Consider the following 13,792-nt stretch of genomic DNA (forward strand, 5'->3'; position numbering starts at 1 on the left):
TATATATATATATATTAATTTTTTACATTTTTTGTCTACCTGAAATAATATATTTTTCATATATTAATATAACATTCTTCTTGTGGCATTTCATGTTATTGAAATAACATTAAGTTTTATTATTAAAAGTTAGATTTGTATTTTAAATAATTTGTATTTCATTTGCCCTTAAACTTTTTAAATACATACATTTTTTTAAGCAAATTAAGAAAGGTTTTTATCCCATAATACAGATTTTACTGCTACACAGGATATTATTTTTTATTTGCCTATTTGCTCCACAGGCGGTATTGTTTTTAAGAAAATTATGCAGTTTATTATTAAATAAGTTGCCCACAACTGTGAAATGAACACATTAGTGTTAAAATCACTGGGCCTTAATAACAAGACTTACTGTTTGGTTTTTGTAAACATGGCTTTGATTAATTAAAATGTCTTTTTATAAAAGGAAATAATTATCAGTTAATGATGACCTTAATGTTATTCAGTGTTATATTTGCCACTTTGTTTTCTCTCGTTATTGGCACAACAGAATATTATGGACTAGATGAAGGTAAAGCTGTTTCTCCTGCTGTTTTCATTCCCTTTCTTCCATATGCTTGAGACTTCATGTGTGACGGTGGGGCCTGTGTGTTGCTTTTGCTTTGCCTGTTTGTGTTTCTTGTGGTTGAATCTTTATATATTTCTTTATTTACTAATGTTGTAAACAGAAATAATTGTTTTTTTGGATTGATGCACACATGCAGAATTTTAACTGACCCCTTCGAGTTCCACTGAAGATGCTCCGAACTGGCTTTGACACTTTTACATATGGATGTTCAAAGGGCTTGTTAAGTGATTCTTGATTTGTTCTTCTTAAAGGGAACGTTCACACAAAAATCACAATTCTGTCATTATTAACTCAAACTCAAGTTGTTCCAAAACTGTATACATTTCCTCCTCCTGTTGAACAGAAAAGAAGATAGCTTGAAGACCAACAGTAACCAACAGTTGCTGGTCCCCATTGACATACTCATAGTATGGAAGAAAATACTATGGATGTCATTGGGGACCAGAAACTGTTTGGTTTTCCCACAACTTGAGTGTGACTAAATAATGAAAGAATTTTCTTTTTTTGGTGAACTGTCCCTTTAATGAAGAACCATTAGTAAATTTTCTTTACTGAGTCTTGTATGCATTTTTGATTGATTATTGGGTTGGTATGGCATGTATGGGATGGATTCCATATTGAAAAACATTCTGTATATGAACTGATTCAGATGGACTGAAGAAATGCATGGTGTCTTTTCATTTTCTGAGTACATGGTGGAAAGTGGCCTTTGATAATCATATATGAAGTGGTATTTTTAAGTGTTGACTGGGTATAATTTGTCTTTCAGCCAGGGACTATGAGATACAAAGAGACAGAATTGAGCTGGGACGCTGTATAGGTGAGGGCCAGTTTGGAGACGTCCATCAAGGGATTTACATATGTCTGGTATAAATGACTTTTATTGCATTTTATTTATTTATTTAACTTGTATATAACTTACTTATACTACTGCTCGAAAGAAGTCGGTTATGCTCACGAAGGCAGTTTTCTATGCCGTTTTCTATATTAATATATTTTCAAATGTAATTTATTTCTGTAATGGAAGCCATTACTCTTCAGTATTTAAAAGAACAGCAAATTTCAAAATTTCAGCCAATTTTAAATTGATTTGTTTTTGTAACAATGTAACATTTTTACTGTCACTTCTGATTTAATGCATCCTTACTGAATAAAAGTATTAATTTCTTCAAACAAAAAATATCTTTCTTTAGTCTATATTAAAGTATGAATTACTCAATGTGATGATGAAGATGATGACTTTTACTTTGCAAGAAAAGACTAATGTTGTATTAATCTGAAACAGTTATTAAAGTACTACTTCTTGTTTTTGTGCTGTCAGGAGAACCCAGCTCTTTCTGTGGCGATAAAGACGTGTAAGAATTGCACCTCGGACAGTGTTCGAGAGAAGTTTCTCCAGGAGGCCTGTGAGTGTCAAATCACTGATACCCAGCAGCCGGTAACAGCACTGCATTATCTGTGTCGTTCCCATGGCTGTGTCCGTCAGCATTCCATCACTGTAATTGAGAGGAATGTGTTTTGGATAGTTGGTGCCGAAACTCCGAACATTTTCAGAATGTGGAGTTAGTAAGAGCACAGCTGTTAGCTTTTGTACACCCGAACAGGTGCTGGTATATGTGTGAGAGTGATAGTGAAGAAAAAGTGAGGCACTAATAAACAGAACATAATGTTTTTACCACAGCTTTTAGATCCTTCACAGATCATTTGATTTAACTGTATAATTCAGTTATTTTGTCTGATTTAGGTACACATGATGCACATCCCACAATTTTGGAAATCACTAAAATTACTAAAAGCGCCAACCTTTTGAAAAAGGTTGAATTTTTTCCCCCAAATTCTTTGATTAATAGAAAATTCAAAAGAGCAGCATTTATTTGAAGTAGAAATAATTTGTAATAACAATCATTTGTCTCTGCTGTCACTTTTGATCAATTTAACATGTTGCAAAATTAAAATCTCACTAACCCTAAACGTTTGAAGAGTAGTGTATGTTTTTCATAATAAATGCAGTTATGTATGCTGCTAAAATGTCATAACATATGATGTTGGATTAATTTTGTCTCTATATGTTCCCACAGTGACCATGCGACAGTTCGATCATCCACATATTGTAAAGCTGATTGGCGTCATTACAGAAAACCCAGTGTGGATCATCATGGAGCTTTGCACGCTGGGAGAGGTGGGTTTTTCAATCTGGTTTATGTGTAACAATTTGATTTGGGATTGGGAGAGCGGTTGGTACACATCTTCAATCTCCAAAGGAACGTGACCTGATATTAAACCTATTAAACTCATATTATTCACAAAGATAGCAGCCGGGTTAAGGCTGGAGGAATCCATCATGACTGCTTGTCTCATAAACCGGCCATAAAGGTGTAGTAAAGATGATTGCTAGGGGTGGCTGTATTTCATAGCACGTCTCTGATGATTCAAACCTTACTGAGACACTCTCTGTGCATAGGGCTTTCAGATGGAAAACAGTTACCTGGTAAATAGCTAAAGAAAGGTCTGAGTTTGTTTTAGCAGGGGTCCTGCATCAACATAAACCAGTTGTTCTCAACCTTTTTTTTTTTTACTCCGAAGCCCCTATTCAAAAACCCTCCTATCTAAGCTAAACTCAAAATATGTCAGTTGTACATTTTCATTTTAGTGTTTTTTTTTAGCATTTTAATTAAAAATGTTAATATTACTAAATGTAAATAGTTTTAAGACTTTAAGGGCTTAAAATTAAGTTTGATGAGGCCCCCTAGTGGGCCCTGGACTCCTAGTTGAGAAACCACTGACCTAAGACCCTGCTCACACCTGGTTTTAATATCTAAAACACTTGCTGTTGACACATGGGGTAAAAAATAAATCATAAGACAAAAAACATAAGAAAACGTAACAAATTCAAATCTTATAAAAATCATTGTAAATAACATCTGAAAGTTAAGATGCTCCAGCTTGTCGTAAATCTCCAAATATATATATATATATATATATATATATATACACACACACACACACACACACACAAGTCACAGAAGATCATTACTGAAAGGGGTGTCTGTTCACAGAGTGCTGTATCAAAGCATATTAAATGCAAAGTTGACTGGAAGGAAGAAATTGGGTAGGAAAAGGTGCACAAGCAACAGGGATGACCGCAAGCTTGAGAATACTGGCAAGCAAAGCTGATTCAAACACTTGGGAGAGCTTGACGAGGAGTGGACTGAAGCTGGAGTCAGTGCATCAAGAGTCACCACGCTCAGACTTCTTCAGGAAAAGGGCTACCAAGCCACTTCTGAAACAGAAACAATGTCAGAAGCATCAATGGTCCAAAGTCCTCTTTTCAGGTAAAAGTAAATTTTGCATTTCATTTGGAAATCAAGGTCTGGAGTATGGAGGAAGACTAGAGAGGCACAGAATCCAAGCTGCTTGAAGTCCAGTGTGAAGTTTCTGAAATCAGTGATGATTTGGGTTGCCGTGACATCTGCTGGTGTTGGTCCATTGTGTTTTATCAAGTCCAAAGTCAATGCAGCCGTCTACCAGGAGATTTTGGAGCACTTTATGCTTTCATCTGCTAACAAGCTTTATGGAGATGCTGATTTCCTTTTCCAGCAGGACTTAGCACCTGCCCACAGTGCATATGGAATCTATGGGATATTTTCAAGAGAAATATGAGAAACAGTCGATCCAACAATACAGACGAGCTGAAGGCTCAGTAGTGCCTCAGCAGTGCCACAGGTACCACTTTTCCACTGGGGCTGGTGCCAGAGCTGGAACCCAATTGGGAACTGGGCCACGCTTTTCCACTCAAAAAAACTCCTGGGCCGGTGCCCAGATCCTGGTTCCGAACCAGCCCCAAAACCTTGCTGGTCAAACTTTTCTATGACGTCAGTAGGCGGAGCTTTCACTACAGTTTGAAAGGAGCCATTAGGCTTGATCGAGATGCATCGGCGCTATGTACAGTGATCTGCATATGCAATCAAAGTACCATGAGAGCAATTAGACAGCAGATGACTCTTTATGCTTTTGCTCTCGCGGTACTTTGATGTACATACACCAATTGATTTACGCGGCGCTGATGCATCACGAACAAGCATTTTAAAAGCTGTCGGAGTTCAGGTAAATTAACAACATTAACACAACAATTAAATATGTCAGTTCAGAAATGGCCGACAGAAGAGCTCTCCTTCCGCAAGAGATAACAAGCGATTGCGGTCACATGTTGTGACATAGAGGGTTCTGTTCCCTGCCAGTGGAAACGCGAGCCGGTTCTGAACGAGTGCTGCTTTTGGCCGAGCACTGGCACCAGCCCCCGTGGAAAAGCGTTAAGGCTGATCGCTTCCATGCCACACCTCACTGATGCTGTCATTTGTGCTAAAGGAGCCCCGACCAAGTATTGAGTGCATAAATGAACATACTTTAAAGAACTTGAACTTTTCTGTTTTGCAAATCCCTTTTTTGATTGATCTTAGTAAATATTCTAATATTTTGAGGTACTGGATTTTTGACTTTCATGAGCTGTAAGCTCTAATCGTCAAAATTAAAAAAATTTTTTAAAAAAACCTTTTGAAATGTTTTACTGTACATGTAATGAATCTAGAATATATGAAAGTTTCATTTTTTGAAATAAGTTACAAAAAAAGAACTTTTTCACGATATTCTAATTTTTTGAGATACACCTGTGTATATATATATATATATATATATATATGAATGCATGTATGTATTTCAAGTGTCAAGCAATTCAGATGTTCTGTTATTTTAGTCAAGCAACTGTATTAACAAGTAAGGTTGTGCCAACTTTACATGATCTACGTATGTTATTTTAGCTGACATTTAATTATCTGTTGCAGCATATGTGGCAGGCATATCCAAGATGTTCCATGAATTTTTGAGTATGTATAAAGTATGTATGTAAAAACGTACAATTCACCCATTATTTTTATTAGCCCTGTTTAGTCAAAGTTTAAACCCTCTTTTCAGTGCAGTGGTTGATTGACAGGAGGCTAGACTGTCCATTATGCATTAAAATGGATCAACATTTACACTACACTTAAGCAGTGGTGATTTTAACTAATTTGCCAGTGACTATGAGTGGAGGTAAGCCATTGAACCTCGTTACTACGGGGTTCCCACGGGTCCTTGAAATCCTTGAAAGTTTGTGAATCTGAAAAAAAAATTTCAAGGCCCTGGAAAGTTTTTGAAAATAAGCATACATAGATACAGGTCTTTAAAAGTGCTTGAATTTATTTTGTGCAAGAAGCTTTCTGGAAAAAAAATCATATTATTCCCTCCGGTCCGCTAATGTGTTATTTCGCCAACACTTCGTGGCCTATGCATATTAGCTTGCTTGATTTACATTACTTACGCGCATTTACGTGTTATGTTAAGTATTTCCCACGTGAGGAACTTTGTGTTGTACGTTGCCAATGAGGTTCACGCGCGCACGAATCTACTACAATGGTACCTCAACGTTTCACACACACACACACACACTGTTAAATAGGGCTGTGTATCACCAGCAAAGTCACAATACGATACGTATCACGATACAGAGGCCACGATACGATACATATCACGATACAGGACTGCACTGAATTTCACCTCAGCAGAATTTAGAAAAACAGCTGTTTATTAAACACTGCAAACATTGCAAAAATAGGCTGAAACCGCTGAAATGTGATGCCTGGAAAATGCAAGTTTCAAGATATTTGGCTCACCAAAGAAGATTACAAAGAATGGCTTGCCAGAGATGAAAACTGTAACAATATGTTTCCATCACCCTGTTTTAATGCGCATTTTGAAGTATCGCCTAGTGCTGATATATATAGACTAGTTTCCTGTGACCAATTCAACAGCACCATCTAGTGCTCAGTGTTAATTTCAAGTTAATTTCGTTTTCTGTGAATTTGCATAAAGCTCTTGAAATACTGTTTCTGTAGTTACCAATCATATTTATGAAAATGTTCTCCTCTTTTGCTTTTCAGTTGCGTTCCTTTCTTCAGATTAGGAAGTTGCGCATAAATCCCGCATGAGCGTTCAAAAAAGTCATGTGACTAACCAGCGGGTCGATTTTGTTGCACAGCATCTGAAATGTTGTCATGGTCATTCTGAAGTTCCCGAGCAAAGTCTGTCATCAAAGTGTTTCTGTATAACTGCCTCCCAGAACGGTCTACCACGACTGCGTTCCCAAACAGCTGACATTCACCTCCGAAAGCAAGACTGCATTTATTGTTTTGTCTGCTCACTCAAAGCGCAAGTAATTTATTATATTTGAGAATTATTATATTCAGTGGCTTCTCTTACTTTTCTTAGTGATATTTAGTGCCAGTTTATCAAGAAGTGACTATTTTGTTCTCTCTGACTCGTTGGATGGAAACAGTGCTTGTTCGCAAATGTTTTATGCGATATTCCAATTTTGCGCGCAAGTTAAATTCGCAACTTTGGATGGAAACCCTTTAATGTATCTTAAAATGTAACGTTGCTCTCACTTGAAATGTGTCCCCACATTAACAGGGTGGCCATGGGTTCTTAAAATGTCTTAAATAAAGTTTTCCTAATAAAAGGCCTTAAAGGGTCATAGGATGCTACATTCACATTTACAAGTTGTTTGAACTGAAATGTGTGTTGGCAGTGTGTGTACACAACCACCCTATAATGATAAAAATCCACCCAGTGTTTTTTTTTAAATCTGGTTAAATGTTTTCCCCTTTCTCAAATCAAGCCGATCTCAGATGCCTGTCTGTGTCCGCACATGCAGTCAGTTCCCGTAAATGCTGATGGAAATGGGAAAAAACGAGCTGTACTCTGACAGGCCATCAAACACCTGAATCCCTAATAATCTGAGGAATCTTGTCTGCCTTCAAAAAAAACATCCAAGTTTTCTATTTGCAAAAACAGATTTGACAGCACTAGATGTTTCCAAGATCTCAAGTTATACACAGATGTCCCAGATATCCAGATTGAGGCAGATATGTCATGTTGCATCTCAAATATAAAATTAATTCCTTTTTAGGTATCTTGGATGGAGTGAATTTTTTTTTAAATGCGTATTGGAAAATACAGATCCCTTTCTCTACCCTCATTAAATCTGCAGTACATTTCAAGTGTAGAACGTCTGTTTCTAGGAAACCATGTAAATATTTACACTGTTAACTGCATTTATAAAGCCAAATTACTGCCATAACTAGTGCTGAAGCTATCAGAGCAGAGGTTTAGTCAGTGTCCTGTTGTGTTTGATTAGGAAATTAGCTGCTGTATGCTTAAGGTCTGTAATTAGTGGATTTATGGTCTTTATGATGTAATTTCAAGGTCAGTGTTGATGGGTCTTGTTTTAAAAGCGCTTCACATTTGTGATGGCTTAACAGCTGTTGTAATATAACAAAGTTTATCTAACTTCTTCAAAAGTGTCTCTTAAGGTTATTACAGTGAACACTGAGATGAAGTGAGGATTATGAAATGTAATGAAGTCACATGGGTTTGACACACAGGATGCTTAAACTGTAAAGTCCATTGTCTGTTCCTCAGAAGTCTTTGTCAGCGGTAGCAAAAAGAAAGTCTAGTCCAAAGAACTTGAGGAATGAATCATGTTTGTCTTTGCACTCGATAGTTTGAGTCTAAACACTGAGACTGAAGCAGTATTTTGTGTGTATGAATTTCTGTGTATGTTCAGATGTTTGGTACTTCATTCTAGAGTATATAGACAGTGTAACACATGTTCTGAAATAGCTGTGATTGTTGTGTCACAGCCACACAGTAAAAGTAGTCTCTTTTTTAACTGACTTGCCCAGTAGCGTTATAATATTATTAATCCTTAAAGGGATAGTTCACCCAAAAATGAAAATGCTGTCATTAATTACTCACCTTCATGTCGTTCCAAACCCGTAAGACCTTCGTTCATCTTCGGAACACAAATTAAGATATTTTTGATGGAATCTGAGAGCTGTCTGACCCTGCATAGACAGCAACGCAACTGAAATGTTCCCAAGTCCACAAAAAGTGCACAAAAAGTATTCTCGTAGCTTCGTAAAATTAGGGTTGAACCCCTGATGTCACATGGATTATTTTACAGATCTCTTTGCTACGTTTCTGGACTTGGGAACATTTCAGTTGCGTTGCTGTCTATGCAGGGTCAGACAACTCTCAGATTGTTAATTGTTAAACTTGTTAAATTGTTGTTGTTGTTGTTTTGACATTTTTTATTTGAACTTTTTAACCATTTTTATTAAGAAGCATTTTATTAATATTTGAGAGAACAGATTTCAGTCTCATTTCTAAACTTTTGTTTAGAAACATTGGTAATCCTCAAGAGCTTTTAAGCCTGAACTTATGACACCTTTTGGTCTGTTATATTACATTCAGCTAGAGTTTTTGTCTAGCTGAATGTAATAGTTTTACAGCTTACAGTTTACAAAAACTAGCTGAATTGCTAGTTTTTGTTTTTGAGAGCCTGAGACCCCTGCAGCAGTCATGGTTGTGTATGATGGTCTGGGTGTGGGGAAGTTCAGCAGGTCTGGATTGATCACAACAGGTGTCCCTTCTGTTTGTCCTGCATCTCTCTCTCTCTCTCTCTCCATCCACACACTCATGGTCTCTCTCAGAGATAATAGAGTTTCCAGAAATAGTCCCTCTCTCAGTCAGCTTGCATTCTCTCACCCCTAAAACTTACATGCTCCAGCATTTCTTCGCACCTCTTGCGTTTCTTTAGCCACCTCTGAGCGCGAGGCTTCATGTACGAACTTCACATATCGACACTTTAAGGACTGTCTGGTGAGTTTTAAGGTCATTACTAACATTTCCATCCGTTAAGACTTTTGTTTGATCACTAAAGCCATTGCTGTGAATTTACTGGAGTTTATTGTGTCTATATTGGGGTCTATCATGAGCAGACCCCACCCTGAAATCACTCTACCATTCAAAGGTTTGGGGTCGGTAACAATGTGTTTGAAAGAAGTCCGAAATACAGTAAACAGTAATATTGTTGGATAAACATTTAAATAACTCTTTTCTATTTTAATATATTTTAAAATGTATTTTTTATTCCTGTAATTTAAATTTAATTCCTTTCATGGCAAAGCTGAATTTTCAGCAGCCATTACTCCAGTCTTCAGTGTTGCATGATCATTCAGAAATCATTCTAATGTGTTTATTTGGTAATCAAGAAACAACACTTATCACAGTTGAAAACAGTTGTGCTTGTTAATATTTTGTGTAAACGGGGATGTATTTTTTTCGGGATGTAACATTGTAAATGTTTTACTGTCACATTTGATCAATGTAATGCATCCTTGCTGAATAAAAGTATTAATTTCTTTAAAAAATATATGAATTATGAAAAGAAAATGAATGAAAAGAAAATGAATATTCACCCAAAGGCAGTTTATTATGCATGAAGAGTTTGTAAATCCTTATATTAGTTTTCAACATGGCTCTTTTTATTCACACAGTCTAGCATGACAGAAGTTGATGGTTTAAATATGTTAACGTGATGAGATGCCCATCATCCTCTTATTCACGCTGACTTCTTCGAGCTTGTCATGACGTATTTGATTGTGAAATAGTTTGAATAGTGTTTCAGGTATGTGTTGCTTTTTTTCCCCCTGGTAGTCGACCGTGTGTGTTGGGGGATCTTACACTGACTCGTCTGTGACGATAGAGTGACTCCACCTTTCAACTAATTGCATAAAGTTGGAAATGTCATTCTCTTGAACTCACACCCATTGATAAGAATTAAAGCAAAAATTGAGGGAAAATTTGTCATTCACATTTGTATAGAAGAGGTTTCTTACCTACCCGCTCTGTAAGAGTGGTTGCAAGCTCAAGTATCCATATTTAGGAATTGAAGTTCTAGAAGAAAGATGTTGTTGTTTGACAGAGGTTTCCATCGCTGTTTGTGCAGTACAATCCTTGCGGAGGAGAAGGCTCAGCAGGAGGAGCGCAGCCGTATGGAGATGAGGAGACAGGTCCCCGTATCCTGGGACTCAGGAGGCTCAGACGAAGCACCACCCAAAGTAAGTAAACAATCTGATGTCCTTGTCAATGTGTAACAGCAAAAAGAACATCAGTTTTAAGTCATTGGATTGTTCATGTGTTTTTCATGTTTTTACATTTATGGCAGCCTGAGTTCATCTGGAACAGCAGATTTATTACCAAGGTTAACAGCGTGTCACCATTTGTCACTCTAGCACATGGCGTCTAGTTAGGAGTAGTAGTGTGTGTGTGTGTGTGTGTGTGTGTGTTTTTAAATGAAAGTGAAAGAAGTACTAGAGTAATTTTCCCTCTGAAACTTTGACTGCAATATTTTTTTATTCATTTTTTGTATTAAAAGAAAAAGGCTATAAATGTATTTCCTGTTGTGATTAATTGATTCTTGCGCGTGTTTATAGTTAACCAGCACTTTTCCAGACATTCTCTTTGTTTATAACCTCAGCTCTCCAGTGCCAGGTCACGTCTTCTGTCACGTAACATCACTGTGTCTTGGATACAACAGCATTCTAGTTTCTCATTTGTTATGATTATATAAGGTGAGGTCTGAAGTACTGAGACCACCAAGATAAATTCTTCTATTTTCCGTTTGCCTAATTTAATACAAATAATATAGCTACATTAATTAATACATTAATAATTATATTATTATATTTACTTATTTGATTTGTGACCTAGATATTTTTATTTTTTCATATTTGAATTTGATTTTGAATCACAGATGTTCAGTGTGATCTCAGTCTTTTGGACCCCATTGTGTGTTACATATGCTTCCCATATGCAAAAATGCGTCTTCCCTGTGTTGTGGTTCTCTGTCTTCACTTCTCTCTTCGTCTGTTTGAACAAGCTGCGGGGACAATAAATATTATTAGATGCGTCATAATCTTTCCATATTTCTGTTAAACTAAAGACAGATTTAAGCTCTGTCTGAAAATGAATACAACTATGAAATCAAGACTTTAATTTTGTGAAGTCCATGAGTGCCAGCTTTGAGATCTGTATGTGCTAGTGTGCTCCTCAAAGTTGACAAATTTATGTGCATTTAAAGGTGGGGTAAGCGATTTTTCAAAAACGCTTTAGAAAACCGATTCGGGCCGACTAGCAAAACAAACTTGTAGCCAATCAGCAGTAAGGGGCGTGTCTACTCATGATGTGGAGGAGAGAGTGTTCAGTGCACACGACAGACATTAGCGAGCCGAGCGACAGAAAGAGATGGCGGATAAAAAACAAAAGAGGAAAACGTCTGCGGAACAAAAGAAGGCTTAAGGCAATAAGGCAAGAAGTAGGACCCGTGTAAATATCGGATCAGCTTTCCAGCGCTGGAGAGAACTCAAGGAGCGGAAGGCCTGCGATCGGACGGCGAGGTTGCTTTGTTTCTTCTCGATAGGTGAGTAACACCGTGTCTGCGCCGCAACAGCTAAAGTCTGTCTAGTACACTGGACGTGACAAAGTGAACGTTGAAAATCATTTGAAATTTGTGTCAATGCGTTATGAATAGAACGCAGCAGCAGTTTTCTCTCGGGGATTTGTTGTGTCGTGCCACGGCGCATCCAGTGTAGACCATAGATACAGTATGTATATATATCTATATGGTGTAGACAGCATCACTGATTATAATAAGTTCCATAGTATTTTGTCGCGCCACGCCACTCGCGTCCGGTGTAACATTGGTTTTGCTTTGTTTCACAGAACTAATCGTTGCCTGGGTTGCGTACGTATGTGTGGGGCGGAGCTATCAAAATAGGGGCGAGACCCTTTTGGGGTATAGGGCGTGTTTGTTTTGGTGATTTCAAATATCAACATTGGCTACCAGAAATCGCTTACCCCACCTTTAAAATGTGTAGTCTTTCTTTTCCAGGAAAACAATTTAAACATATTGATGACTCACTGAGTCTTTTCCCAAGTTCCTCATTTAGTACGAAATACACTACCATTCAAAGATTTTTTTTAAATAAATTATTTATAATATCTGAAATAAACTATTTATAATAAATCATATAAAATATTTTATAAATTATTCAGAAAGGATAAATTAAAATTGATCTAAAGTGACAGTAAAGGCATTTATAAAGTTAAAATTGTTTCTATTTTAAAAAATAATAATTTAAGCTCTGTATTCATCAAAGAATCCTGAAAAAATGTATTGTGATTTCCACAAAATATTAAGCAGCACAACTTTTTTAACAATGATCATAAGAAATGATTCTTGAACAACAAATTAGCATATTCAAATGATTTCTGAAAGATCATGTGACAGTGAAGACTGGAGTAATGGCTGCTGAAAAGTAAATTACATTTTTTTTAAAATACATTATAATAGAAAACTGTTTGAAATTAAAATTAAATTTCACAGTATTACTGTTTTTGCTGTATTTTTGATCAAATAAATGCTGCCTTGGTGAGCATAAAATACTTTTTTCACATTAAATAAGATTATAAACATTAAGAACATTAAAAAATCTTACCATCCTCAAACATTTGAATTGTAGTTTTTATTTTTGTGATTGATATTGTTAGTCTGTCTGCTTTTTGACAGGGTTTTAAATCCTTCCCTGTCCTGTGTTGCTCATATTATGGTGACTGATGAGCCAGGCTGATCTCTTCATTCGCTCTGTGTTGCTTAAAGCACCTCCTACTCTTACTTTCAAACCCCCTCTGCTTCCTGTCAGACCTGCCAATCATTCTGTCCAGGTGCTGATGGCTGTTTTTGTGTTGACTGGTCATTTCTGCCTTTGTCATCCCTTCTGTGTTTACTTGTGTTGTTTAGCTCATCTTTCATTGTGTGTGTGTGTGTACATGTAGCCCTCCCGCAGACGCCCCATCCAGCACAGCTTCAGTATGGACTGTCTGTCTGCGCCCGCAACTGCTGCTTCTCGCCCTCCACAGCAACCCTTTGGTTCCCAGATCTCACTTTGCATCTGCCAGCCCAAGCCGTCTGCCTCTCCTCTGGGGCCATGCGATAAAACCACCACTAACCGATCACCACACATGCAGCAAATGCTACACCAAAACACTCATGCTAATACACAACAGCTTAGCGTACATTCCCAGCATACGTTCCCGCAAACTCAGACCTCGCTTCTGCTTCAGCCGTTACCGCTGCACTGCTCCCTGCTGTTCCCTCAGGGGCCCAGAAGGACTCCCTCTGTCCCCCCCAGTGCCACCCAGCCTGCTTTCTTCGACCCCTACTATCCCTCCATGCAACAGCTGAGC

At 37.3% G+C, this 13,792-nt stretch overlaps 1 protein-coding gene across 1 annotated transcript in view; it reads left to right on the forward strand.

The window, feature by feature from the left end:
* LOC107741772 (focal adhesion kinase 1-like) overlaps nucleotides 1–13,792 on the forward strand; it is a 57,549-nt gene that overhangs the window by 27,740 nt on the left and 16,017 nt on the right. The window contains exons 16-21 of the mRNA XM_016554554.1: nucleotides 533–553; nucleotides 1,380–1,477; nucleotides 1,932–2,016; nucleotides 2,689–2,789; nucleotides 6,583–6,608; nucleotides 10,494–10,605. Coding sequence (XP_016410040.1) covers nucleotides 533–553; nucleotides 1,380–1,477; nucleotides 1,932–2,016; nucleotides 2,689–2,789; nucleotides 6,583–6,608; nucleotides 10,494–10,605 — 443 coding nt within the window. The remainder of the gene's footprint in view (nucleotides 1–532; nucleotides 554–1,379; nucleotides 1,478–1,931; nucleotides 2,017–2,688; nucleotides 2,790–6,582; nucleotides 6,609–10,493; nucleotides 10,606–13,792) is intronic.

Source organism: Sinocyclocheilus rhinocerous, unplaced genomic scaffold, assembly GCF_001515625.1.
Source record: "Sinocyclocheilus rhinocerous isolate Xijiao unplaced genomic scaffold, SAMN03320098_v1.1 scaffold616, whole genome shotgun sequence".
Lineage (NCBI taxonomy): Eukaryota > Metazoa > Chordata > Actinopteri > Cypriniformes > Cyprinidae > Sinocyclocheilus > Sinocyclocheilus rhinocerous.